Below are 27,901 nucleotides of genomic sequence, written 5' to 3'. Positions count from 1 at the left end.
TAGCTAGGCTCGCCATGCTTTCCGCATGCTTGCCCTTTCCGGGCAAGAGATCACTGGAGCAAAACATTAACCTGAGGCTGGCGTGATCCCAAGACCTTCCCCTCCAAGCTCCAGTTTCCAGGGGAGGTCTGCGAAGGGCAGGATTTTGGTTATCCTAGGACTATCTATCATCTAGCATGATACAGGCTGCTGGCATCTCTGGCCACAGTCCCAGCGGCTTAAGGATGGAGACCCCTCTGGTGAAAGGGCAGAGCCTTATTTGATGGGTTACTCTGCTCGGGCAAACCATTCCTCTACAGGAAGTAGGATCATCAGCTTAGCACCGAGTGGGAAGCACAGGGGCCCATATGAGAGCTAAAGCCAGAATTCACATGCTTTGCAGACAAGCTGGAGAATGAGGTTTCTTATTTTGTTTTCACGTTCTGCCCCCCACCCCCCCCACCCCCCCCCCCCCCCCGCCCACGGGCCAAACGGGTAAGGGGGGGTTCCCTTGCCTTCTGAGTGCCATGAATGCGCCCGGCACTCACAGGACCACGCTAAGACACTTTGCAGTGTGTTGAGACTGGCTCCATCAGGATTCTGGCAACTTACAGAGACGGGACAGACACTTCCCTGCAAGCCACAGGTGCGCCTCTCTGAAAGCGACATGACAGCTGGTCTCGGACCCAAGGAAGGACCTTGAGAGACAGCCCAAGTGTTCACTTGGAGGATTTATTTCTCACCTGACCTTCCAGGGGCACTGCAAGCACACTGTCTGAGACAGGCATGTGCTCCCACAGCAGGAGGGCCCGGGGAGGTCTCGGCTGTACCGACAGGGTAAAATGAGGGGCCACAGCTCAGAGGCCTAAATGACCTGCCCACGGTAGCATGGCTTGCTGACAAGGGAGCAGGGACTTAAAGCCAGCCCCTGCCTCTCGGGCAGTGCTCTCTCTCAGAATGTCACCGCCTGGCACAGTTGGCTTAATCCCAGCTCCCCAGAAGACACACTTCCTTCTCAGATTCTGGGTCCTCAGCTGAGGCCGGGCGGTTCTTCAGATGGAGTTGCATAAACAATCAAACTTTAACGAGTTGGGAAGGTCCTGGGGAGGCTCCCTTCCTTCTGGAAGGGAAGCGGAGCTGATTTTCTCTGAGCTTAGGATTTGTAAGGCACTGAAATTAACTACAGCTGTGGGTGGGGGAGAACGAAGGGGGATGAGTAGTTGGAGAAATCAAGTTGATGGTCTTTCCTTCCGGCCCCACAGTGAGAATCCTCACCAAGTCTCCATTTTCCTGCTTGGTGTGGTCCACCCCTGACCCGCCACCGCATGCCGCAGAGCAGCGTGGATGCACCCCCACCGTGACTAGGCATGCTCTGGGGACCAGATGAGGCATGGAGGGTTGAGGAGCCAAGGGTGGGCCCAGGATCTCCGGACCCAGTTCAGAGCAGGAGCCACTCGCTCCACCTGGGCTAGGGCAGGAGTCCGTGCTGTCTTCTCTGAGGACAAGGTCCTCTCTGAGACGTGGGGGGTGGCTGGGATGGGCCTGCAAACCTAAGCGGGAAGGGGCAAGGGGCAGGGCATTACTAAGGGCGGCAGAGGGAACTTTGGACTGGGACCTTTGGCACAGCACATCTTGGGCCTGCCTGCCCCATCTGTTGCCCTCCCAAGAGCCCAGGGGGAGAGAGGAGCCTTCCTTGTCTCGGCGCGGAGTGCTTCTGGCTGACTGAAGCACCCGCAATCCAGCTCTGGGGCATCCCTTCAACCCTTCCAGCCAAACCTGCGCCCAGGTGACCTTGCATGGAGACTTCCTGGACCCGGCGCTGAATCTGGAGCTCGCCAGTCAGATGAGGTGCTGAATGGGAAGCCACAGTAACCGCCGCTACACGTATCCAGCACCTCCAAGGAGACAGGCGCTCGACCTGGATGACTGTGGCCTGCAGGCGGGTACTGTTGCCCCCTTTCAACGGGCCAAGAGCTAGGTTCAGAGGGGTTGGGTGACTTGCCCGGAGTCACACAGCTAATGAGTGCCGGAACTGGGAACTGGACTCAGGTTGTCTGACTCCAGAGCCCATGTCCTTTGCACTCCACTCGGCCGCCCCTGGGAGCCGCTGGCGTGGTCCGGGTGAGATCTCTGGAGGGGTTTCTTTCTGGAAGGGTGGATGTGGGAGGGCTGGCAAGCTTGCCTGAAGAGAAGATGCCTCCTGCACCTGGGGGACGGGGCCCACCCACATGTCTGTGTCTTTCCGGGCCAGCCCCTGCTCAGTGCCTGGCGGCCTTGCAGATCTTGTCGTACACCTCGGGGAAGGCGTCCTGGCACCCAAGCTGCTCCCGCAGCCTGTGATACAGGGAGCCGTCGAACATCTCCCAGAACTCCTCCCGGCTCATGTAGCAGTCGGCATACAGCATCTGGAACCTGCAGAGCAGAGGAGGGGAGGCTGCAGGGAGGGGAAAAGGACCCGCGAGACCCCAGCTGTCCCCCACGCGTCACACGCCTTGTGGCGTGGGAAGTACTCCTGGAGGACCTCTCGTTCAACCCCCCTACCGAGCTGGTGGTGGAGGGCGGCACAGGGACGCTCGCCCCCATTTTGCCGAGGGGGCCACTGGGCTGCCTTCTTTTCATTTTTTTTTTTTTGTTGTTGACTGCCCATATGTAAAGGGTACAACTTGACTCAGTGTGACATTTGTATACAACCTTGAAACTGTCACCTCAGTCCAGCCCATGACCGCGGGCCATCACCCCCCAAACTTTCCTCATGCCCCTGTGCCGTCCATCACCCCCACAGACCCAGGCAGAGCTGCTTTCTGTCCCCATGGATTCTGGACTTTCGTGTAAATGGAATCGTACAAGTCTCCTTTATCCTGGTTTTTGTTTTGAGTGTGTGTGTGTGTGTGTGTGTGTGTTTCCCAATCAGCTAATTATTTTGAGATGTGTCTGTGTTCAAGGCATCAAGCGTTTGTCCCAGGCCAGTTTCTGAGCGATGCCGTCCAGGGCCCGGCGTGGCTTTCAAGTCATGAACCCCTCCCTCCTCAGCTGTGCTCTTCTGACCCGGAGCAGCAGCCCCGAACCTATCTAAAACCACAGCGTCATCTGCTCTGGCAGGGGGAGCAGGGTGATGGTGGGGCTCTGGCCCGAACAGCTGGGGGACGCTGGTGTGTTCATGGGAGGAGGACTGGAGGAAGAAGGGTGAGAAACCCTGCAATCCCACCTCTGTACTTTGGCGAGGTGCTTCCCGAACCAAGGCTGCTGGGGCCTCACGCTCCCTAGGCAGCCAGCCGGTCTGGCCCCGGGACTGATCACCGTGGCCCTTGCTCTACACCCCTGTGGCAGCACTCTGGGGCCGGAGGAAACGCACCACCCTCTGGGCCACTCACCCATGCACGCTTCGGACGAACTTCTCCAACTGCCGCATGCAGGACCTGGCTTCAAAGTGCTTCACCCGCGGCTCCCCATAGGCTCCAATGTCAACATAAAGCTCTGCCTCATCTCCCTTGGGGTGCACCAGGCCCGGCTGGCTGGGCAGGATGAACGGGCACAGCCAGATGGGGTAGACCTGGGTGGACCAGGGAGAGGGGCGTTGGTGCTTTTTCTCCAACAGGTGACAGGCTCACGGCTGGCCCACCCCACCCCACCCCTCCCCAGGGAACCCCCTCTCTGGCTTCACTCCCAATCCCCCAGGCCGCAGCCGAGAGCACCTCCATTTCACCGCATTAGTGGACACAATGTGCTCACAGAAGTGCTCATTAGCAGCCCCCATGCCTTTGCTGAGCCATCAGGGCTCCCCATCGGGGCCATCGCTGAGCAGGCCCGTTTTACAGCTGGAAAAACGGAGGCCCAGAGGGCAAGCGTGCCCAGGATCAGTCCCTGCCCCGGCTCACGTGGATATCGTTGTGGAAGGTGTGCACAGCCTGTGACAGGCACTTCATGGGCACCAGCATGTCCTGCACCACGTGGTGCTGCTCGTATAGCTTGCGCAGGGTCTCTCCCTGGGTCAGCTTCAGGAGGGAGATCTTGGGAGGCACCATCCAGCCAAAGAGGTAGCGGAAGATGGGGTTGTTGCCGAAGGGGATGATGTCCTGAAAGACAAAGGCTGGCCATAGAGACAACAGGCCCACGAAGGCTGTGTCTCCATGCGTCAGGGCCAGGTCCTTGGTCCGTGCTCGGGGAAGCATGACAGGGCACACTCCTCCAGCAGGAGGGGCACGGTGGTACCCAGGATTTGCCCAACTGGGTCTGGGTTTGATTCTCAGCTCGGACATTTACCCACTGCGATGGTCTGGGGTGGTTACTTAACCTCTCTGAGCATTGTTTCCTTACCTGTAAAACAGGACTTGAGGGAGTAACGAAATACCAACTGGAAGGCACTCAGCCCAGTGCCTGGAGCAAAATAAGGTAGTTATAATTGCTGTTTTTTTGTTGGGGTCAGAGTGGCTGGCACAGAGCAGGCATTTCATAAGTGGTTGAAAAATACATGCTGTTGAACGAGAAGAGTGATATTCAGAGAGCTTAAGCAATTTCCCTGAGGTCACACAGCCAGGGGCGGCTCTCACTGGAGTGGGCAAGGTCTGGCTCAGGGTCATCGACAAGCCCACTAGTTCACAGCATCCCCCGAGAGCCTTCTCTGACTCCCATTCAACGTGTTACCGCTCCCCACCCCTCCATGCACAAAAGCAAGTTCTTCGTCACCTTTCAAGGCCAAGCTTGAGAGCTACCTCCGACCCTAGGCAGAACTAGCCACTTCTCTTCTCGTGCCTGTGGCCCTTCACAGCCTACCCCCCCAAATCGACCACACCCTGCGCTGCCCACCAGCTCCTCCAGGGCTCCCACCAGCTGGCAAGCCTGCCCAGCCCCAACAGCAGAGACCTTGGCCCCCAGCTCAGTATCTTCCCCCTCCCCTTGCTCCAAGTCTGTCTTCCCGAGTGTTCTTGTCCACCTGCTACCTCATTCTTGAAGCCAAGGACATTCCTGTCCCCATTCAACAATTAGGAGGTTCCATGCTGGTCGCTGGGGTGATCCCTGTCCCTGTCCTCAGGTGATGAAGAGACAGGCCATGGGACTACCGTGTGGGGAGAGCTGGGACTAAAAGACGCAGGGCCCACATCAGCAGAGGGGTCAGTGGTGGCTTCCCAAAGGAAGCAGCGTGCTGAGTTTGGAGGCTGAGTGACTCCTCCCTCCTCTCCCCTGGAAGCGGCTCTCCCGCTGGCAGCCTGCTCCCATGAGGGAGGGACCCGTCTGCGCTCTGCTCTGCTGTTGGGTCTCAGCACACGACATGGGAGTGCAAGGTGCAGCACGGCTTTCATTGTTCCCTCGCTTGCTTTAGGAAAAGCCACACACGCCCACAGCAGAAATCCCAGCGGTCCAAAGGTCAGGCCTCCTTTCCCGTAGTCCCTCACCCCGTTTCCCCCCTTAGTCCCGACCCCACTTCCTTCCTCCCTGACCCAACTTCTTTCCCCTCCCCAAACACAACCACCATTAGGAATCAGAGACATCTGGTGCACAGACAAGCAGATGGGCTTAAAAAACAACAGCTCACTGGGGAGCCCGGGGGGCTCAGTCAGGTGAAAGGCTGACTGATATCGGCTCAGGTCGTGATCTCAGGGTCGTGGGATCAAGCCCCGAGTTGGGGCTCAGCGCAGAGCCTGCTTGATTCTCTCACTCTGCCCCTCCCCCACTCATTCTCTCCCCCACCTCAAAATAAATAAATAAACAAATAAAGACAGCTCAAAAATGGCATCTAACAGCCTCCTGCTCATCACTATCTCCTGTGCATCAGCACACAGAGAGCCATCACACATGCTTGGTCGTGGGTGCCTAACACCGTACTCACTTGCAGGGACCCACAAACTCGGGCTCCTGGGATAAATCTGGTCCACAGATAACATTTTACTGGGATACAACCAGGCCCATTCATTTACATATTGTCTATATGGGTAGAGGGAGCCTCTAGAGTGACCTCATGGTCCACAAAACCTAACTATTATCCGGCCGTTCACAGAGAATGTTTGCGGATCATTGCTCTCCTATATGGATGTTCCCTGATTTATTTCATCCGTTCCCTACTGATGAGCACTTAGATTATTTCCAGACTATTCCACCGAACGTCCTTTGTATATGTATCTTTGCCCATCTGCACGTTCATTTACCTGTAAGATAAATTCCTAGAAGTGGAAAATTCTGGTTCAAAGAGTACATGCAATTTCAATGGATACTATTTCAAGACTTTGTACCATTTTATACCCTCCCAAACAACACAAGAGAGCGCTGTTTCCCCACACTCAGGCCAAACAGTGTTCTCCCACTTCTGCCTCGCCTGTCATCCTGAGGGTGACAGATGAGACTCCTGTAGTCTTGTTCCACCCCGTCTTTAACTACGAGTGGGACCCATCACCTCTCTCACGTTTAAGCGCCTTTTGTATTTTTCCCCTAAAAACAGTCCTTTGTTGCCCGCAAGTGTCAGCTAGAACCATTCCTTTCCCCAAATCTCAACCTCAGAAAAGTTCAAGTTTTAAACAGCATGCCCCGTCCCGCCCTTCTCCTTTCCCACCTGTCCGCACCATCATTCATCTTTTCTGCCTCTGAGTGACCTCAGGTCCCGTGTCCCTGGCTTCACTCCTGGTCCCCTACTCTTTGCCTGCCCTTGCCTTTTACCTGGGCCCAGCCTACTACTGGCCTGTTCTGCTCTGCTGGGCCCCACTACAGATCCAGGGGGCCTGGCCTGAGCCAGGACCCCAAACCTCAAAGGCAGGCCCTGTGGCAATGACGTTCTAAGAAACATGAACAGCCAAGAACCCCATGTAACATTTCCTACTTGTGTTACTTCCCTGTATTAGCCAGCCACTTACGCCGGCTGGCAATGAGGACATAAGAGGGAAGGGAAAGGGGGGGCTGCTCAGAGTCTCCTTCCTCTTCAGTCCTTCCTTACTTGTTAGTAAGCCGCCCTGGAGTGTTCGTGAAATGTGCATGTCACCGGGAGGGGAGATAAAAATAGCTGAGTTGGTTTTGTGCAGCATTTCTACTGGTCCATTAAGAATGAAATTCATATGCATGAAGAGTTAAACGCTCTTATATTTGTACTTAAAAGATGAATAGTAAAGTCATTCTAATAATTTATTAATTTTTCTTTACTTAGAACATTAAATAGCAAATATTTATGAAGAGAGAGACTGTGGGAGAAAAGAAAAGGCTTTATCATTTAGTGCCTTTGATGGTACTTTTCCCCTGCTTTCTGCACTGGGTCCGGCAGATCATGTAGCTGGCCTTGACCCCAGGTATTGCCGATTAACTGAGCTGGGTGACGGAAGGGCTGGCCCAGGTATGACAGGAACGGACTGGGCAGTTCAGCACCCAGGCCAGGTCACGTTTTGTTGATTAAAGGGTGGATTCAGCAAGGAGGAACTAGGGTATAAGTCTGCCTGGAGGAGGAGGAGTTAACCTCAGGGGAGGGGGAAAAGACTTGCTGGTGACATGGTTTATTACCCCTTCTTTCTAGAAGTCCCAGCTTCTGCAATCCCACTGTCGTGGACACTGTGGTGCTCTACCCAGATGCCCTGTGTGCAAATGTCCATTGTAAATCACCCATCATACGAGATTCTGCCTTTAACTTCAGGCCTGACAGCCACTGCTTAACAGCACAAAAATATAAGACGAACCTCATTATGAATTCGAACTCTGTAATCTTAAAAAACCCACAAATTCTGGGGTGCCTGGGTGGCTCAGTCGGTTGAGCGTCCGACTTTGGCTCAGGTCATGATCTCGCGGTCTCTGAGTTCGAGCCCCGTGTCGGGCTCTGTGCTGACAGCTCGGAGCCTGGAGCCTGCTTCAGATTCTGTGTCCCCCTCTCTCTCTGCCCCTCTCCCGCTCATGCTCTGTCTGTCTCTCTCTCTCTCTCTCTGTCAAAAGTAAATAAACATTAAAAAAATTTTTTTTAAATAAAAAAAACAACCCACAAATTCTTTGCTACTCTGGTTGAGCGTGGGCTGGACTTGCTCTAACGAACAGCACGGGGTGGGGGGGACTGGCGGAGTGAGGAGACAGGTCATAACAGGCACCAAGGCCCCTGTTGCCTTGTCGTGAGGACACACGAGCAGCCCACATGGCAAGGAACAGAGGCTTCTTGTCAACAACCATGCGAGGGAGCCTTCTGGAAAGCAGATCTTCCATCCCTGGGCAAACCTCCGGATGACGCTTGACTGCAACCCTAAGCCAGAGCCACCCAGATCACTCCCCAATCCCTGACCCTCAGAAAGCTGTGACAGAACCAAACATGAGAGTCATAATCTGGCAGATGTTTTAATGCTCTAAGTTTGGGGTAGTTGCTAATATACTCGATCTCTTACTGAGTTGCGTTACTTTGGAAGACCTGAGCCTCAGTCTCCCCATCTGTAAAGTGGAAAAGAAAGACAAGAGAACTCCCCCTCCCAGGGCTGTGAGGAAGATCAAGATCATGCGAGCACGGGGTCTGGCACAACGGCTAATGCGTGAGGAGTGATTACTGCATGTCACCGCTACCTCTCGGATGCCCTCCCCAGTGTCCTCTGCTGGTCCTCGTTCTCTCGTCTCTGTAATGTCCTTGCTCTTAACAAAGACACTCCCTATGGTGTCTCCCGCATTTGGCAAAACTGCCCGCCAACTGCTGGGCCTTGACACTGTCCGAGGGAGGGCTAACGGAGGTGGGGGAATCACCGAGGCCCCCGGTCTTGATGACTCTCCATGCCTCACTCCTCCAATTTCTCGCCACGGCCCCATCACATTCTGCCTGAGAGACCTATTAGAACTGACCACCTCCTCCTAGGAGACCACCGGGCTTAATTCCTTTAGGCCTGTCACCCCTGTTTAACCTAGTCACCAGGGGCTTCCAGGTGCCCCGTTACCTGTTACCTGCTATTGCAGTGCAACACCCCCTTGTCTCACAGGCCCTCCCCTGTGCTCTCGTGGTCTGACATCAGCAAAGCCCCCCCGTTCTCAATCTCTTCTCTCAATATTGTCTTCCTCTCCCTGCTCTCAGCTGGAGCCTGGCTGGCCCCTGCAGGCCTCCTCGGCGGTATCATTTCCTCTCCCACGACCATCTGGGGTGGATGGATGTGAGGGAGGGGGCTCATACTGCTTCCTGCTGCCTCATTGGTGCTTCCCGACCGCCGTTCCTCTCCTCCAAAGGGCCTCAGCAACTTTGGTGATAGTTGCACAAGATCATGAAGGTTCTAAATACCACTGAATTCTATACATTAAAATGATTATTTTTAGGTTATATGACTTAGAAAAAAAAGAACCCACGTAGCCCATTTGAGGACTCTGGCTCTTCCTCTGCCTGGAACGCTCTCCCCCCGAGCCCTGCCTGGCTTGTCCTCCCCTGCTCAGGTCCCTGCTCACAAGTCACCCCCTGAGAGGCCTTCCCGACACCCCTGTTTCAAATGTCACTTGCTCCTCACTCCTCCATGCACAAAAGCAAATTCTCGCTCACCTTTCAAGGCCAAGCTTGACAGCCACCTCTGACCCTAGGCAGAACTAGCTGCTTCCGCTTCCTGTTCCCACGGCCCTTCACAGTGCCAGAGTCTGTCAGTTTGGCGAGGCTACTGTCCCTCAAGGGCGGAACAGGTGTCTGTTCTGCCAGGTACCTGGCCCCGCGCCCCACTCGGTGGCAGACGGTCGATGCCAGCCTGCTATTAAGTGAGAGCGGTCTGTTCCCCCGGAGAGGAACGACCGTGTCGCCGTGCAACAGGGTGTCTGGTTCCCTGGGACAAAGCTGCTCTTTCCCCCAGGGAGACAGTGCGGTTGCAATGCCAGCCATCCTGGTTCCCTGCCCGGCCGGCCGGGGCAGGCCGGGACTCCTGGGAAACCCGATCCTCACCTGGAGCTCCCAGAAGATGCTGCGGGTGTGGCGGTGGTAGTAGTGTCTCAAGGGAATGTACTCCAGGCCCCCCTTGTTTGCCTTCAGGTAGTTCTCCACGTGCTTGAAGAACCAGGGCTTGTAGTAACTGCCAATGTTATTCAGCTGCAATGACAGAGGGCATCGTGTCAGCTACAGACGGGGACCGAACGCCACCAAGGGTGTGACGGTGATACCCGGCTTCGGTTCCGCACCCCTGGCCTTTTCACAGCTTTCATGTCTGTTACCACCCTCGAGACTCCTGAAAACCCAGCGAGGCTGAGCGCAGCGGGTATCCTGTTAGCGGAGCGTGGTCACGCGGTGCGCCCAGGGCCTGACAGCCAGTTCCCGACAGCCTAGAGGGCTCAGCCACCCCTCCCCGCACCGGCTGCTGCCCCTCCTCGCTGGGAAAACGAAAGGGCAAATGTTGAACAACGCACGGCTCCAGGCAGGGAGCACTCTTCCCTCCCGCCAGGCTGACCCCTCGTCACCAGGTCCCGCGACCGACAGCACTAACTGACCGTGGCACTTTCCCTGCCGCCTAGAGCAGGCCTCACGACCCTCTGGGCGCTGCGCTCCCCCAGGCAGCCCCCATCGGTGAAGGACGCTCAGAGAATGAACCTCAAGCTTCCCTGGCACCGGGTCCCGTGGCCCTCAATGCCTGAATCTCATAGGGAGCCAGTCTGCTTCAGTCTTAAATGCTTCAGGACTTCACAAGCCGTGTGCCCTGGGATGACTTAGACTCCCTGGGCCTCACCTTCTTCTCCCAGGAAATGACATCCGGCCAGATGCTTTAGGAGAGAGGCAGGCTGGCGGCCCAGAAGGAGTGCCGGCTCCTGACCTGGGGCCAGACCCTGGCCCAGCCACCTGCCGTCTGACCTTGGGCAGGTCACCCTCTCAGCCTATTTCTTCACATGTAAAATGGCAGTAAAAATATAAACTCTGTGGCAGTTTTTCCGTGCTTCTTAGGAATCACACACACACACTGCCCTCGGGCCCCGGGTCAGACCACCTTCTCTAGGGGGTGGGAGAGGCATCTGAGTTTGATGGGGCGGGTGAGGTGAGATCACACCTGGCTGGGGCACAGCAAAGGGTTAGGAGAAAGCAGAGAGTAGAGGCCAGGCAGGAGGTGCAGGATGTTGCCGGGGGACCCTCAGAGAGGTAAAGGCAGGAGCAGAGGCAAGAGGAGCAAGCCCCATGGTAGCTCGTGGAGGAGAAGAATCATAACAACGTGCTCCGGGCAGGTGTCACTGGCACCTATGTGTTCGTTCTTTATCCCTTCCACAACCTTGCAAGGCAGAGCCGTCCCCGTCTCGCTGATGAGGACACTGAGAGCCATCAAGGTTGAACAGAGCATCTGAGGCCACAGGGCTGGCAAGAGGCAGAGCAAGGACTCAACCCCTTTCCTTGTTGTGCAACAAGGCCAAACCTGGGCAGCAGAGAACCTTGAATGGCGGACTCTGGGAGTGTGAGCATTGTGAAAAAAAAAAATCTATTAATATTTTCTCCCAATTCCAAAAGCGACGTAAACGCCTTGTGGACACTGGAAACACTGCAGAAATATGCAACTTGGAAAGAGAAGACCCTTTAGAGCCTCACCCTCCAGAGGAACCTACAAACACCACGGGGTATTCGGTTTTCTTTTCTGCGCATACACACTGATCTGTAAAAATGGGGTCATCCTGTACACTGTTTGCCAATTTGCTTGTTCTCCTTCCAACACACTGGGCGGACGCTGGGCAGGGTTCTTAGCCTCCCCGAGCCTTGCTTTCAGCACTGTATACTTCCTCCAGCAAAATGGAGCCATTACCCGCCCTGGAGTGGTTGGGAGACGAGAAGAGACAACGTGGCAAGTGCCCGGCACGGCGCCCGCGCACAGGGCACAGCAGTCAACGTGAATGATGCTAAATTATAACACTGAACTAGGAGTCAGAGACCTGAATTTAAATTTGCCCCATGCTAGCTGGGTGGACTCAGAGAAGTCTCTTTCCCTCTCTGAGCCTCGTTTCTTTGTTTAGAGAGGGAACTGTACCAGATGATTTTCAGTCCTTTACAATTTTAAAATGTTTTAAGTATACCGGTATAGATCAGGAGGCTGAAGAGTACCTATCCTTCGTTGTACTTTCAGATATTCTTCCCTTCACAGACAAAAGATATTCATGGCTACATGAACTAAAATAAGGAAAGACTGGAAGCAACTTATTTCCAACTGTGTGGCGACGGTTTAGTAAATGACAGGGCATTAGCTCAACACAATGTTCAGCAGTCATGAAATGACCATTTTGAAGGCAACGTAACTGCGTGGAGAAATGCGTACATCACACTAAACCAGAAAATGCCGATTTGAACAGGCGATCACAGCTGAGGACAAACAAACTGAAAAACCGGACAAAGAGATGTTCTAACCTCGAACGTGACCCGAAAGCTGCAAAATAAAACGAGATGCTATTTTTAACCCTATCAGATTGGCCAAAATGAAGGCGCGATCCTATCCAGTGCTGGCAAGAAGGTGGGGGAAAGGCACTGTCACACGCCGTCACCAGAAGCGGACAGAAGCACAACTTTCCTGAAGGGCTGTTTGCTTGTAGCTGTCAGTATTTAATATGCTCAAACCCTTAAGTCAGGAATTCCAAATTTTGGACTCAATCCCACAGAACTGCTTGCACAAGAGGCCAAGGAGAGATGGCAGAGAATCTTTGATGCAATCTTATTTGTAAGAGCAAAACACCTGAAGCAGGATAAATGTTCATCGCTGAGCAATGGGTTGGGTCAAATATTTACATGCAATCGCGGGACACCATGGCATGAAAGGAGGGCACGTCCACGTGCACACGCGCACACACCTTGAAGAATGCTCAGGGATGGGGCGCCTGCGTGGCTCAGTCGGTTGAGCGTTGGACTCGTGATTTCGGCTCAGGTCGTGATCTCTTGGTTTGTGAGTTTAAGCCCCGAGTCGGGCCCTGCACCGTTAGTGCAGAGGATTCTGTCTGCTTAGGATTCTCTCTCTCCCTCTCTCCCTCTCTCTCTGCCCCTCCCCGTGCACTCTCTCTTTCTCTCTCTCAAAAAAAAAAAAAAAAAGAATGCACAGTGTTACAAGTAGTTGCTCTGGGAGTGAGCCTGGGTAAAGAGACCCACTTTAACTTTTCCTTTTTCTTTATACACTTCAATATTGTTATGGGTAGAATAACATATTCTAGACAGGTTGGGTCTTTTCCTTCCTTTCACTCATTTACACGTTCCAAGTCTCTCAGGAATACAAATCCCGAAAAAGCTGCTATTAAAAATTATAGATTAAACGGCTATCAATCCAGATTCCAAGGCATCAAATCCATCCTTCAAATCTCGGTTCTGCATTGGGGGATGTTTACGTGACTTCTCAGAGCCTCGGTTTCCTCATGTATATAGTGGGGTTGCAGTGAAGATAAAGGTTACACCTATCAAGAGACACACACGTATCTGGCAGGGGGTCAGGGCAGAGTAAATGGATGCTTCCATCCCTCAGACAGCTCTGACTTTAATTTTTTTTTTTTTTACATTTATTTATTTTTGAGAGACAGAGACAGAATGAGCGGGGGAGGGACAGAGAGCGAGGGAGATCCAGAATGTGAAGCAGGCTCCAGGCTCTGAGCTTTCAGCACAGAACCGTGAGGTCGTGACCCGAGCTGAAGTCGGACGCTTAACTGACTGAGCCACCCAGGGGCCCCAGACAGCTCTGACTTTAGATCTCAGGGTCCAAACCCCAGGTGGGCTGACCAAGGCCACAGCCTCAAAGAATGTGCTGCCAGGGTCAGGGTGGGGGAACAGGCTCAGCCCCAGCCCACCCAGGCCTTCCTTCTCCCCGGGCCTTGGTCCTTGGTCCTTGGTCCTTGGCAGCTGACACCCTGGCCTACCTTGCTGGGCTCTGCCTCGTCTGTCATGACCCCTGTCATGATGACGGCCTCATCCAGGGAGTAGAGCAGTCCTTCCACGAAGTGGTTCTCCGGCCGCTGGGACTCACGGGTGAACTTGTCACAGATAGCCTCCAGGCCACGCACTGGCTCAAACCTCAGCTTGATGTACTTCTTGGCGGGGATGATGCGGATCTCGGCGGCCACCAGGAAGCCCAGGGTCCCACAGGACCACGGCACAGCGTAGAACAGGTCTGAGTTTTCCGACTGTGAGTCAGAGTCAACACATGCTGAGAGGCTGAATCCCCGGACCCCACGCCGTGGCACACAGCCAACGGGGTGCAAAGGACCCAGGGCCTCGGCTAAGTTCCTGCTGTCACTATCTCATCGTGTGAACCCGAGTAAGGAGCCCAGAAACATCAAAATGGGCCATTCCTCAAACCTACAAGGCTTTCGCAGTCCATTAGCTGTGAAATCCAACCTCCTCCTACCCCACCCCCCAGCCCCGCCCTGGCAGCCCAGAGCACTCACATTCCCACTTGAACAGTAAGGAAAGTGAGGCTCTAAGAAGTGGCATGGCTTCCCATGTGACCCGAGGCATCCCACAAGTCAGCACAGGGATACCAGGGCTCAGGCAGGGTCACCTAAGTCCCGACCCAGCGTTCTTCCCGCAAGACCTCATCTGGTTCTACAATCCGCTTCTAACCTTATCATTTCTCGTTTCGGTATTTGTCTTGGAGACTGCTCATCTGGTCATTCTAATTCAGATTCTTTGGTTTTAACCAAGCGCTTTTTGAAAATGTCTAGCTTTGTCTGGCCCTTACCCAAGAGGACAGTCCCGTGGGGTCACTGCTCATGCTGTATGCACTTGGTGCGGGCGGGGTGGGGTGCACTGGGGCAGGGGACTGGAGCGGGGGAGCTCGGCAGCAGGCTGGCAGAAGTCTCTGCAACAGTGGACGTGGGCCATCTGGGCCCCCGCCTCGCTACACTGTCAGACAGCAGCTGTAATAACTGGGTATCTGCCGGGTACCCAGCCTGTACATTAGGAGCTTCACATCTGGCATCTACCATCAGCTCCTGATGATGCATTTGTCAGGTGAGGAAAATGGGCCTCAGAGAAGGGGAGCGATTCTCGAATGTTCGTCTCCTTTCTCTGCTGGTAATAAACAAGGTTGGAAGGCTGGGCCCAGGCAAGTGTTTCAGAAAACGTGCTGAATTGGTGTGAATCCTTGTCTGAGACCAGTGCTCTCAAGCCTGCCCCGGACTATCTTCCGTGGGACCACTGACACTGGTCACTCTCTGAACCATCTTCCTTTAAAGAGTCACTCTGTCCCTACCATCCAGGGGCCCCTTAGATAGGCTCGGCAATCTGAGTTTGTTTAAAGTCTCAATCCTGTCCCGCTCATTAGGGTAAAACACCTTAAATGTTTGCATCCCACTCCGGGCAGAATTATCTTTTATTTTTTCCAAACCACCCCTCTTGCCACTTTCAGTTAGACCTCACAGCATATGGCATAGAGCTTTGTGGCTCAGGCCTGACTTCCCTGAGAGAGGCAGAACGGAGTGATAAATTGTTAAGGGCATTGATCTGGGCGCCTGATATTCTGGGTTTGAATCCCAGCTGTGTGGGATTTCCTCGCTGTGTGTCCCAGGAAGGTTTATCAACCTCTTTGTGTTTTAGTTTCCTATCTATAAGATGTGGCTAATAATGTTACCTCAGGAAGTTATCGAAGGATTAGATGGCTTAATACATATGAAGCATTTATAATAGTATTTGAGCACGTGTAAGGGGCTATATCAATCTTTGTGATTATTATGAATACAGACCCAGACCGAAAAGGTGTGTTTGAAGTGAAGCATCCCCAGGGTCCCTCCCTCTCCAACCCCCGGACCCTTGATGCCCAGGGCAGGCTGGTGGGATGTCCCCCGTCTCTGAACTCACCGGTGTGCATCGCACAAAGCTGCCGTCAGCCAGGACCAGCTCGTAGGCGGTGCAGATGTGTTGGAACAGACCGTACTTGTGCGATGATGACTCAATGCCCGTGCCCATGATCAAGCCCCCTGCAGAGACACGTGTGTTAGCCAGGCAGAGCTGCAGGGTGTAGGTTCAAGGGGGATTGGGTAAAGGGCACTTCATGGGAGCTGGGGTTGCTCACAGCACAAGGGAGACGTGACAGGGCTGGCTGCTTGGGATAGATTTCCCATCTCTTTGGATCTGGAGAGGAGAGGGAAGGAGGAGCTAGGACAGGACCTGAGGGCTTTCCCAGCGTAGGGGAACGGATGTGAGAGCCTGTCAAAGGTGTTCACACCCTCACCTCTGGCCAGACCCAGCTTAGAAAACCATGTTCATTCATCTTAAGAGGGACCTTGATGAAAAGGGGGGTTGTCTGGGTGGCAGGATGCCGTGCTCTGTGGGGATAGTTACAGGAGCTAAAGGTGTTTGCCCTGGAAAGGAAAAGCTTTGGGGATCATGAATCCTGAGGAAGAAGAGAGAGACTAGACTTATTGTGTTCACTCTACAAGGCAGAACTGGAATAACAGACATGAGTCACAGGGACGCAGATTTGCACCAGAGAGGAGAAGGTGCTGCCTAATAACCTGAGCTGCTCAGAGATGGAAAGGTAGGCAGCGAACACCCTGCCTTTGGGGCTAGGTGGAAAGAGATGGTGGTTTCTGTCACGGATGGAATAGTGGCGGCCCCTGAACCAACACGGTGCCTCAGCTCTGACCCTATAGTCCTCACCCACTGTGAGGTCATCCAGCTCGGGCAACACAGGCAGGGTCCAGCCAATGGAGGTCAGCAGGGCAGTCACCTGACCCATGGTCACCAAGGGTTCCACACGGACAATCTGTTGATACAAGAAGAGAGACCCTGGGTCACAAAGAGGCTGCAAGGGCCACTGGGGGCTTCTCCACACAGAAGGTATCATCCCAAATCTTCTCACACAATCACACAAGATTTCTACATGCCGTTTATGGCCTCCTTCTAGAATATGACACTAGCTTTCGTTACAGTGAATGGGGTTTCTGGTGCTGGGTTTGCTAGTGTGTAATCTCGTCCTTTCAAATATCGTTACACTTAATACTTAGATTATTTTTCTTTGAGATTATAGAAGAAGTGCTCATTTATTTGAAAGAAACAACATATATGATGCAGACAAAAATCATCCATCCTACTTCTTCGTGTCATCCTAGCTATCAGTGTTAATACTGGAGTGTGTTTACTTTCAGTCTTTTTCCACAGCATGTATGGCTATTTTGCATGTCGTAATGTAACGCGCACATAACACACAAATTCAGGCACGCATACACATATTTTTCTGCTTTGCTTTTTAAAATTTAACACTATGACCATCATCCCTTGCCATTAAATATTCTTGGAAAACACAATTTTTAATAGACACATTAACATGCCAACGTGTACTTCTGCTTCTAGTCCAGATGGAGCAACAGGGACCAGATTTACCCTGCTGCCTGAAAGCAGGAAGCAGACAAAATAAGCAAAACGAGAGTTTCAACATCGTGGACATTGGGCAATGACGTTAATGACCCTGGGAGGCAGGAAACAAAGGGAGCTCTGTGAACGCCCAGCCTAATTCCCTGGAATCAGGCAGTGCAGGGAGGGGAAAGGCAGTGGAGCCCAGTGAACTCTGTGTTGAGAGCCGCAGAAGACCAAGGTGAATCGAGTTTGCAGGACAGAGCACTGGAGGGGAGAACGGCACAGAGAAAACTTCGAAGAACCGCAAAGGATCCCCACCGAGCGTTCAATGAAGTATGATCAGTGCATACACGTAAGGAAGTTACCTGAGGCTGAGGCTCGGGAAAGTGGCAACAATGCCAAGGGCTTGCCCAGGGAAGGAAAGAATATCTGTTCTCACAAGGCAGACTGGAGAACCTCAGGGTTCATAAGGCAATGGGGAGAGTATGACCTTGCCTCAGCAATGGGGAAGAACTATCCTTAGATTACCCGCTGCTTTGACCCCACCTGAAAAATCCAGACTCAAGAGGATCAAACTATTTCCCAGTAACATAGCTGTGTCCCAGAACAAAGCTCAAGAAGAGTTACAGGAACACAAAAATATTCAGCACCCAACAAGGTAAAATTCACAATGTCTAGAACCCAGTCGAAGTTTACCAGGTATGCAAAGAGGCAGGAGGATTTGACTCATAAAAGGAGGAAAATCAATCAATCTGTTTTGATAAAATAGGCCCAGATTTGGCAGAGATATTAAAATTAGCAAACAAGAACACTACCATAATTGTTATAAACCAGTAATTATATTACTATATTCCCTATATTCAAAAAATTAAGTAGAGATGTTAAAAAGACAGTAAAAAGATCCTAATCAAACTTCTAGAAATGGAAACAACATTGGAGATGAAAGATACACTGGCTGGGATCAACAGCAAAGTAGACACTGCAGGAAAAAAGAGCAGTGCACTCAAGGACACAGCAATTTGAACTCTCCTAAAGGAAACACCCAAAGAAAAATTTTTTTACAATGTTTACAGTGTATCAGTGAGCTGAGCCCTGGAACAACTTTAAGAGGTCTCATAGATGTGTGACAGTCCTCAAAGGAGAGCAGGAGACAGAAAAAAAACACTTGAAGAAATAATGACCCCCACATTTTCCAAATTTGGTGAAAATTATAATGGATCCCAAGCATAAGAATTAGGAAAAAAAACTATACCAAGGGGCATCATAATAAAATTGCTCAAAACTAATGATAAAATCTTAGAAGCAGCCCGAAATAAAAAAGACATGTTCCACGTAGAGGAACAAAGATCAGAATGAGAGGTTGCTTTGTTGGAAACAATGCAGGAAAGAAGACAGTGAAGCATCTTTAACTTACAACGAAAAAAAACCCTATCAGTCTAGAATTTCATACCCAGTGAAAACAACTTTCAAAAATGAAGGCAACCTAAAATGTGTTAGGATGGATTATCAAAAAACAAAACAAACAAAAACCCGGAAAATAACACGTGATGGTGAAGATGTGGAGAAATTAAAACCCTGGTGTACTGTTGGTGGGAATGTAAAATGGTATAGCTGCTGTGGAAAACAGTATGGCAGGTCCTCAAAAAAGATTAACCATAGAATTACCATACGATCCAGCAATCCCACTTTTGGCTATATACCCGAAAGAATTGAATGAGGGACTTGAAAAGGTATTGGTACATCCACATTCCTAGTGGCATTATTCACAATAGCTAAAACATGGGAACAACCCAATGTCCATCAACACATTAATGGATAAGCAAAATGTGGTGTCTGTACACACACACACACACACACACACACACACACAATGAAATATTGTTCACCCTTTAAAAGGAAGAAAATTCTGCAATATGCTATAAGATGAATGAACCTTAAGGACATGACGCTAAGCAAAATAGATAGGCACAAAAAAACAAATACTGTATGATTCCACTTATGAGGTACACTGAGTAGCCAAAATCACAAAGATAGAATTTGTTCAGTGTATGCTGAGAAACAGTTAGGATGACTGTGGCGCCTGGTGGGCTCAGTCTGTGGAGCATGTGGCTCTTGATCTCAGGGTCGTGAGTTCAAGACCCATATTGGGCATGGAGCCTACTTAAAAAATATGGTTTGGCAACTGGGTGTGTCTGCTGGTTAAGCGTCTGCCTTGATTTCAGCTCAGGGTCGTGAGATCAAGCCCTGCATTGGGCTCCACGTTGGGCATGGAACCTGCTTAAGATTCTCTCCCTCCCTCTCTCTCTCTGCCCCTCTCCCCACCGACAACAAAATAGGTTAAGATGAGAAATTTTATGTTATATGTAGTTCCCCAAAATAAAAAAGAAATGTAAAGGAAATGAAGGCAAAAACAAGAAAAATATTTTCAGACATTACAATAGCTAAAAGCTTCATCACCAGCAAAATCACCACACAAGAAATGTTGAAGGAATTCCTTCAGGCAGAAAGAAAATGAAACCAGATGGAAACACAAGGGAATGAAGAAACGGTAACTACATCGGTAAGTATATAAGATTTTTTCTTATTATTTACATTTCTTCGAAAGATAACAGACTTTTAAATAATAATGTACTCTGGGGTTTTCAACATATAAAAGTATGACAACGATAGCACAAAGGTGGAAAGAAGAGAACCGGAAGTACTTTAATGCAAGACTCTTACAATATACATGACATAGGATGTTATCATTTGAAGGTAGACTGGGCTAAGTAAAGTGCAAACTATAAATCCTAAAACAACCGCCAAAAGAACAAAACATAAAGTTACAGGTAAGCCAACCAAAGAGTTAAAACAGGATTACAAAAATGATTCCATAATCCAAAAGAAGACAAAAAAAAAAAAAAATAGAAAATAGGAACAAAGAACAAAGGGACAAATAGAAGACAAAGAACAAGGTGACAGATTTAAATCAAACCTTATTGATAATGGCATTAAATAAAAATGGCTTTAACGTCTCAATTAAAAGGCAGAGATTGTCAGATCAGATTAAAAAGCAATATCTAACTATATGTTGCCTGTAAGGAGCACGCTTTAAATATAAGTGGACACCATGCTACCACTAGTCAAGAGAGAGATGAAATGACTTTATTAATCATATCAGATAAAGTAGATCTCAAAGAAGATAACTAGGAATAAAATCAGTCATTTCATAATGATAAAGGGATTCATCAAGAGGACATAAATCATTCAATCAAGAGGACATAAAAATCCTAAACATTTATATACCTATTAGCAGAGCTTCAAAATACATGAAGCAAAACCTGATGGAGCTCTAAGAGAACTAAATCCACAATCACAGGCAGAGATTTCAATATCTCTCTTTCAATAATTGATAGCACAGAGAGAAGATTTGTAAGAATATAGAAAGCTTGGAACAACAAACTTGAATCAACAAACTTGACCTAACTGACATGCCACCCTAAAGAGCAGAATATGTGTTAAAAAAAATGCACATGGAACATTTTCTGGGCATAGCCCATATTCTGGGCAATAAAGTAAGTCTCAGTAAGCTGAAAAGGATTCTAATCATATAAAGTATGTTTTCTAACCATAACCGAATTAAATTAGAAATCGGTAATAGAAAGATCTCTGGGAAATTCCCAAATATTTGGAAACTGAATAACATGCTTCTAAATAACCCATGAGTGAAAGCAATATCAAAAGGAAAACCAGGGATGCCTGGGTGGCTCAGTCGGTTGAGTGTCTGGCCCTTGATCTCAGCTCAGGTCATAATCCCAGGGTCGTGGGATTGAGCCCCACGTCAGACTCTGCACTGAGCGTGGAGCCTGCTTAACATTCTCTTTCCCTCTCTCTCTGCTTCTTGCCTGTGCACACGCTCACTCCCTCTCTTAAAAAAAAGAAAAAAGAGAAACCAGAAAGTATTTTGAACTAAATGAATGTGAAAAGATTCAAAATTTGTGGGATTGTTTTAAAACTGTGCTTAGGGGGAAAATTTATAGCACTAAACATCTATATTAGAAAAAAAGGCCTAAATCAATTACCTCAGCTTTCAACTTAAAAAAAACTAGACCAAATTAAGTGTAAAATTAAATGCAAAGTAAGTAAAAGAAAGGAATTAACAAAGATCAAAGCAGAAGTCAATGAAATAGAAAACAAACAAACCAAAAGTAGAGAAAAATCAATGAAACCGAAGTCACTTCTGTGAGATCAGTATAGTTGACTAACCTCTAGCTAGACTGGTACGGAAGAAAAGAAGAGTCACAAATGACCAATATCAGGAATGAAACATGTGGCATCACTACAGATTCTACAGGTGTTCAAAAGACAGTAGGGGAGTATTATGAATAACCTAGTGTCAATTCATTATACAACTTGAAATAGAGAAACAGCTTTAGAGACACAAACTACCAAGCTCACCAAGAAGAAACAAACTGAAGAGCCATAGTGCTATTATAAATTTTTATTTTGTAGATAAAAACTTGCTCACAAAGAAAAATCCAGGCCCAGATGGTTTCACTGTTAATTCTACTAATTACTGCATGAAGAAATAATACCAATTTTATACAAACTCCTCCAGAAAAATGAAAAGGAAGGAATACTTCCCAACTCATTCTTAGGGACTTATTATAAGGCGACAGCAATCGAGACAGTATGGTATTGGCATACAGATGGGCAAACAGATCAACAGAACAGAAGATTCTAGAAACAGACCTACATATATGGACAATGATTTTCAACAAAGGAGCAAAGCCAATTCAGTGGAGAAAAGATTATCTCTTCAACAAAAGGGGCTAGAACAACAGGAAATCCACATACAAAAAAATATTTTTTCACCCACATTTGATACCATATGCAAAAATTAACTCCAAATGGATCAAGGTCTTAAATGTAAAACAGAAAACTATAATACTTCTAGAAGAAAACATAGGACTAGGGCAAGACTTCTTAAATAAGACATCACAAATACAACCTATGAAAGAAATTAATATACTGAACTCCAAAGTTAACTCTGGTTTTCAAAAGAAGTCAAAAACTGGAGAAAATATTTGCAAATTGTGTATCTGAAGAAGGACTTGTTTCTAGAATATATAATAGGAAAGCAACCCAATAAAAAGACTCAGCCTAAGATTTGAACAGGCACTTCACCAAAAAAGATACACAAATGGCAAGTATGCACATGGAAAGATGCCCATCATCAGTCATTAGGAAAATGGAAGTTAAACCACAACGAGCTACCACTACACACCCATTAGGATTAAGACCAACCACACCAAGTTTATGATGATGTGGAGCCACTGGAACGCTCGTGGGAATGTGAAATGCGACAACCGCTTTAGAAAACAATTTAACCATTTCTTAAAAAGTTAACCATACTCCCATCATAGGATCCAGCTATCCCACTTCCAGGTATTTATCCAAAAGAAAGTTTAGGTCCATACAGAGACGGTACACAAATGCTCCTAGCCACTCGGTAATTGCTCCAAACTGGAAACAACCCAAATGTCCATCGATAAGTGAATGGGTAAAGAAACTGTGATCTATATAAACAATGGAATACTACTCATCAGTAAAACAGAACGCACTTCTGATACTTGCTTCAACATGGATGTATCTCAAAATTACTATGCTGAGTGAGGGGCACCTGAGTGGCTCAGTTGGTTGAGTGTCTGACTTCGGCTCAGGTCATGATCTCCTGGTTTGTGGGTTTGAGCCCCGAGTCAGGCTCTGTGCTGACAGCTTAGAGCCTGGAGCCTGCTTCAGACTCTGTGTCTCCCTCTCTCTGCCCCTCCCCCCCCCTCAAAAATAAATAATCATTAAAAAAAAATTATGCTGAGTGAAAGTTGTCAGACAAAATAAAAGAGTACCTAATGCCTGATGCCATTTATATAAAACTCGAAATACAAACTAGTGATACAAAGCAGGCCATTATTTGCCTAGGAATGTGGGGGGAAAAGGCAGGTAGGGGGCTAAACAAGGGATTCCCAAGGGGCACAAGGAAACTTCTGGGGGCAATGGGTATGTTCATTGTCTTGATTGTGCATACATATGCCACAATTTATTGTCATTGGACACCTGTGCACTATTTCATATCAAGTATATATCAATAAAGCTGCTTACGAAAAAAGAAAAGACACAGGGACATTAAGCAACATGGCCAAGGCCTCACAACAAAATGCCATAGTGTGGATATACCATATCTAATAACTCCCTACTACTAGGGTATTGTGTGATCTTCCATTAGAAATAAAATTGTGACAGAAAGAGAAGGGAGGGAGGGAAAGAGAGAGAAAGAAAGAGAGAGAAAGGAAAGAAGGAAGGAAGTAAAGAAAAAAGGAAAGGAAAGAAAAGAGAGAGGGAGAAAGGGAAGAAGCGAAGGAAGGAAGGAAGGAAGGTAGGAAGGAAGGAAGAAGTGATACAATCCCCCTGTGCTATCTTTGATTTAGACTTATTTCCTTTTTCCTTATGCCAGTTTTCAAGAAAAACCATTGGACAGGACAAAGATTAAGCACATGTCTAAGTCTATTAGCAAGTGGGTCACGCTTCCTCCTTGCCGCCTCCAAAGCCCATTTTTTACCAGAATGCTTCCTTACTGGGAAGGGATAATAGGTTGCATTTTCTCTCTCCTCTTTGCCCACGATTACCCCATCCTTTCTTCCCATGGAACTGCTGACAATCAACAGGTCTCCCTGAGCTCAATTTGCCCCACCTGGGGAACAAGGCTATGACTGATCTCTTCCAAAGCTATGAGGTTTTGAAGGATGGCAGAGCCTTCTGTGATGACCAGGGGTCTTGGTCCCGTCCCCGCCGGGGTCTTCTTGGTTGAAGTTGTCTCCCTGTGAGTCACTTGCACCAGGGGTAGTGCCCTACCTGCTCCCCGAGCCAGGGAACTGTGGCACCCTCACCTGTTTCTTGGTGTCCACCTCCAGAATGTCCATCAGGTTGATCATGATGTTTTTGTGTGTCTTCTTGTACTTCCCGACCCGCAGCGAGACAGTGAGCCAGCCGGGGCGTCCCGTGCACATGAAAGTCTTGCTGCCCTGCTCCTTCCATTCCCGCACCTGCAACAGTGGGACAGAGACTGAGCTGGCCCCACCAGGGGTCCCCAGAGCAGCTCGCGGCCCTGTTTTCACGAGAGGGCGCCTGGAGTGACGCCTTCCCGTGTGAGCAAATATTTACTGAGCCTCTGCATCCTGCCAGGCCCTGGCAGGCCCACAGGCCTTTCCCTCTGAAACCTCCCCGGCTAGTGTGGCCAACAGAAAAGCCGAGATGTTACCACACCCCCAAAGCAGGATGAAGAAAGGGTTAAAAAACAGGATCAAAGTGCTATGGAAACAACTCTAACTGGGAAGCTCGGGAAAGGTTTTGTAGCCGTCATAACACAACCTGACAAGGGAAAACCATCTACTGGGTGCCCCCACTGTGCCAGGCACCCACTGTACACTGTGGGTACTTTACTTCTCCCAGCAACCCCAGCAGGGCGGGATGACCAGCCCTCTTTTGTAGGTGAGAAAACCGAGAAGCAGAATAATTTGGTCAATCAACCAGTGAAGGGCAGAGCCCAGATTCACAGGCAGAACTGTCCAACTTCAGACCTGGAAAGATAGATGGGCTTGTGTTAACGGTCAAGAACAGAATAACAGTTAACACTCATTACTGAGGCTCATTATGTGCCAAGCCCTGTTCTAAGCATGTGTGTGTGTATGTGTGTGTGTGTGTGTGTGTGTGTGTGTGTGTTAACCCCTGTCACTTGAAGGGCGAGAGTAGGGGCAGGGAAGGACCACCAATCCGATGGAAGGAAGAGCTTTGCAAAACCTCTACTCTAAGTGACCAGAACACAAAACACCGAGAGCAAACGGTGAGGTGCCATGCCTATCAGGAACACGGGAGGAAGTGTCCCCTTCCTACTGAGAAGGACATCTGTCGCTGTGAGCTTCAACCACCCGTTTCCTCATCATATGCTTCTAATATACCCATCTTCCTTTGGTCCAGGTGATGCTGAGTCTAGCCCTGCCCCAGAAGGTGGGCACAGGACTGAGGTCTGATTCCATCCTTCGGGCCATAGTGACAGGTTCAGGGATGGGCCCAGGATCCCAGTCAAGACAGTAAGACCTGTTCTAGGAGAGGCGCTCCCATTTTACTGGGGTTGCTGAGCTGGCTGGATGAAACTGCTGGGGTTTCCACAGGGAAACGGGTCTCCCTGAGAATGAGGTCAACTGGGAGGAAAGCAGAGCCAAAAGATGGCAGAGGGATGGAGAGTTGGGAGATTAGGGACAGGCGATCCTGGATCCAGTCATACCTGAGCCAGTTTTACTCCTGGACTTTTCAGGACCTGGGCCAATAAACTCCCTTTTTGTTCAGGCCAATCTGAGTTTGGATCCTATCACATGCAACCAAGTTGTGGAGGACGTTGCATTGAAGCAAGAGCTGTTTGTGAGGCAAACCGCTCAACATGGGGGAGAACTTTCCTACCATCAGAGGCCAGATGTTTCACCCCTGTGAAACAGAGGTGTTCGAGCAGAGGGGGGTTACTGAGGAAGAGATTTCTGTGAAGGGGTGAGAGGTGGGATTCCACCATCAAGCAGGCCTTGCCCCTGCCTGACTCTGCAGTCCCAGGACTTCAAACACAGCGATGCAGGAAATGAATTGTGGGTGCGTCGGATGGGCCACAGGAAGTGAGTCTGAGGTTTTAAAGCCTGAACCACCGGTTGGACTGGATCCTGATGCGAACCAAACAAGAATCTGGGCAGGGAGGCAATGTTCTTGTGACCACGTGCCAGAGAGAGGTGGGGACGGCCAAGATAAGGGGCAACTACTTAAGTGGCTGGGCAGATGGCTGTTACCACGAGCTAGGTGTGAGGCAACAGAACCAGACCTTCTGGGTGGAATGGAAAGGGCTGGGAAAGAAGATAGGTCAGAGTTCAGGCTCTAAAACCAGGCTGACCTGGGGTCCAGCCCCACTTACTAGCTATATCCACTTGGACACATCACTACGGCTTCAGCTTCAATTCTTCCACCTGTAAAACAGGCATAAGACCTACCAGGGTGCTGTGAGATTAGAAACGATGGACATCAGGGGCATAGGCGGTGGCACATGGCAGGTCCAAGGCAGTGGGCTGGTTTGGGCAAGCCCCTTGTCTTCCTGTCCAGTGAACCCTATGGCTTCGTTCAGGTGAACAAGCGCTCACTGGGCTGCTCTGGGCCAGACCCCATGGGCCCGATGTGAGTTGGACAACGGTCCTTGCCTTCAAGGAGCTCACACTCTGATTGGTGGGGAGGAGGGGTGGACGGTGACAAATACATGGAGAATCTGAACAAGTGGAAAGAGCTAGGAAAGAGGGTGCAGCTGGGAAGGGAGGGTAGGCAGGGCTCTGGAGCTGTGACTGATCAACTGAGGCCAGGGCAGCCCACGCAAAGCAGTTCCAGACGCTGCATCCTGCCACCCAGTCCAAGGTCTTATCCTTCATGGGAGTGGCCCTCAGCATCCATCTTCCCACTCTTGCTTGCAGCACCCAGCCCTGCGCCAACAGAACATGGAGGCTGCTACACCTGCGGTGAGGGTGGTGGCAGGAAACAGAAGCTCCTTGCAACCTAACACCCCTAAGAGAGGAACATAAGCAGGGGCAGAGGGAGCCAAGAAAATGCCCAGACCCGATGCTCATGCCAACGCTGGGCACGGAGAAGGAGGCTCCACTGTGAGCAGCGGCTGGGGCACAGGCTCTGGGGGCGCAGACACGGAGGAGGACTTCCAGAGTTACTGGAGATGCCTCCCCAAGGAGTGAACGCCAGGCCCAGAGCCGCGCCGCGAGGCTCCTCGCCCTGGCTGGGTGCTACTTTCTCACTTTAGTCCTTCAGTCTACAGGAGTCCACAGCTCCCGGCTGCTACAGAGTAAACTCCAAACTCAAGGCCCCGCCCCAACCTAGCTCGGAACTGACTTCCAACCTCCCGCTCTGGACCTTGGCTCAAATCCGACCCTCCCCCGACACCTCTTCCTCCCTACTTCCCAGTCTCTAGTGCCAGCTCCACCTCCCAGAGGGCCTCCCCGCTCTGAGACCGCTTGGGACTGGTGGCAGCCACCTGTGCACGGCTCACCTTCCCCTATCTCGTGATCCTTTATACCCCTCTGGGGACCCGCACGTGCTCCGCACATAGTAGGCACTCCACAGACACTGAGCAACGTTCTGTCCCCCGAAGGCCTTTGCTCACTCCGTTCCCTCTCCGGGAAGCACCCCCCCCCCATCACATTTTGAGTTCAAACCCCCTCCAAAACCGGTGCACCGCCTGCCACCTCGTACCCGGCGTGGCGCTCTCAGCGCGCACGACCGAGTGCCGCGGACCGGCTCCGGTGCGCCCCGCCCGGCGTCGCTCACCTGCTTCTGGATGTCCCGCACACGCTGCCCGTGCAGCCGCGGCGCGCTGCTCAGCCTGAACACCACCCAGGCGCGCACGTAGTAGTAGATGTCGAAGATGAGCGAGAGCGGCAGGAGGAAGAGGCACACGAACACCCAGCGCTGGTGGATGAGCACGAACTCCAGCCCCTTCACGCGGACCCAGAGCAGGAAGAGCAGCGCGCACACGGCCAGCGACACGGCGGGCTCCATGGTGGGGCCAGCGGCGCGCCGCGCGGGGGAGGGGGTGCCAGCTCGCGCCGCCTGTCACCGCCACCCGCTCCTCGCCCGCCTGCGCCCGCGCCGCCCGCAGCCCGCTCCCGGGGAGTC

The 27,901-nt window shown here is 50.5% G+C and overlaps 1 protein-coding gene and 1 long non-coding RNA gene across 2 annotated transcripts; one reads left to right on the top strand and one right to left on the bottom strand.

Annotated features, from left to right (window-relative positions):
- Positions 1 to 697: 697 nt before the first annotated feature.
- On the bottom strand, positions 698 to 27,901 carry DHCR24 (24-dehydrocholesterol reductase). Its single transcript, XM_053894942.1, has 9 exons — positions 27,554 to 27,901; positions 24,088 to 24,243; positions 16,469 to 16,574; positions 15,668 to 15,786; positions 13,729 to 13,992; positions 9,821 to 9,964; positions 3,855 to 4,052; positions 3,351 to 3,529; positions 698 to 2,391 (listed from the first exon to the last, which is right to left on the bottom strand). Exons 1-9 carry the CDS (start codon positions 27,782 to 27,784, stop codon positions 2,238 to 2,240), a joined length of 1,551 nt encoding a protein of 516 aa, XP_053750917.1. The 5' UTR covers positions 27,785 to 27,901; the 3' UTR covers positions 698 to 2,237.
- Positions 4,198 to 5,709, top strand: LOC128774940 (uncharacterized). The gene is made up of 2 exons (XR_008419495.1): positions 4,198 to 4,368; positions 5,009 to 5,709. It is a non-coding gene; the product is annotated as an uncharacterized LOC128774940 (long non-coding RNA).

The sequence above is a fragment of the Panthera pardus genome, unplaced genomic scaffold (genome assembly GCF_024362965.1).
Source record: "Panthera pardus isolate Hobbes unplaced genomic scaffold, ASM2436296v1 HiC_scaffold_11, whole genome shotgun sequence".
In the NCBI taxonomy this organism is placed as follows: domain Eukaryota; kingdom Metazoa; phylum Chordata; class Mammalia; order Carnivora; family Felidae; genus Panthera; species Panthera pardus.
The sequence above is the reverse complement of the archived record's forward strand: the minus strand, read 5'-3'. Positions and strand labels throughout refer to the sequence as shown.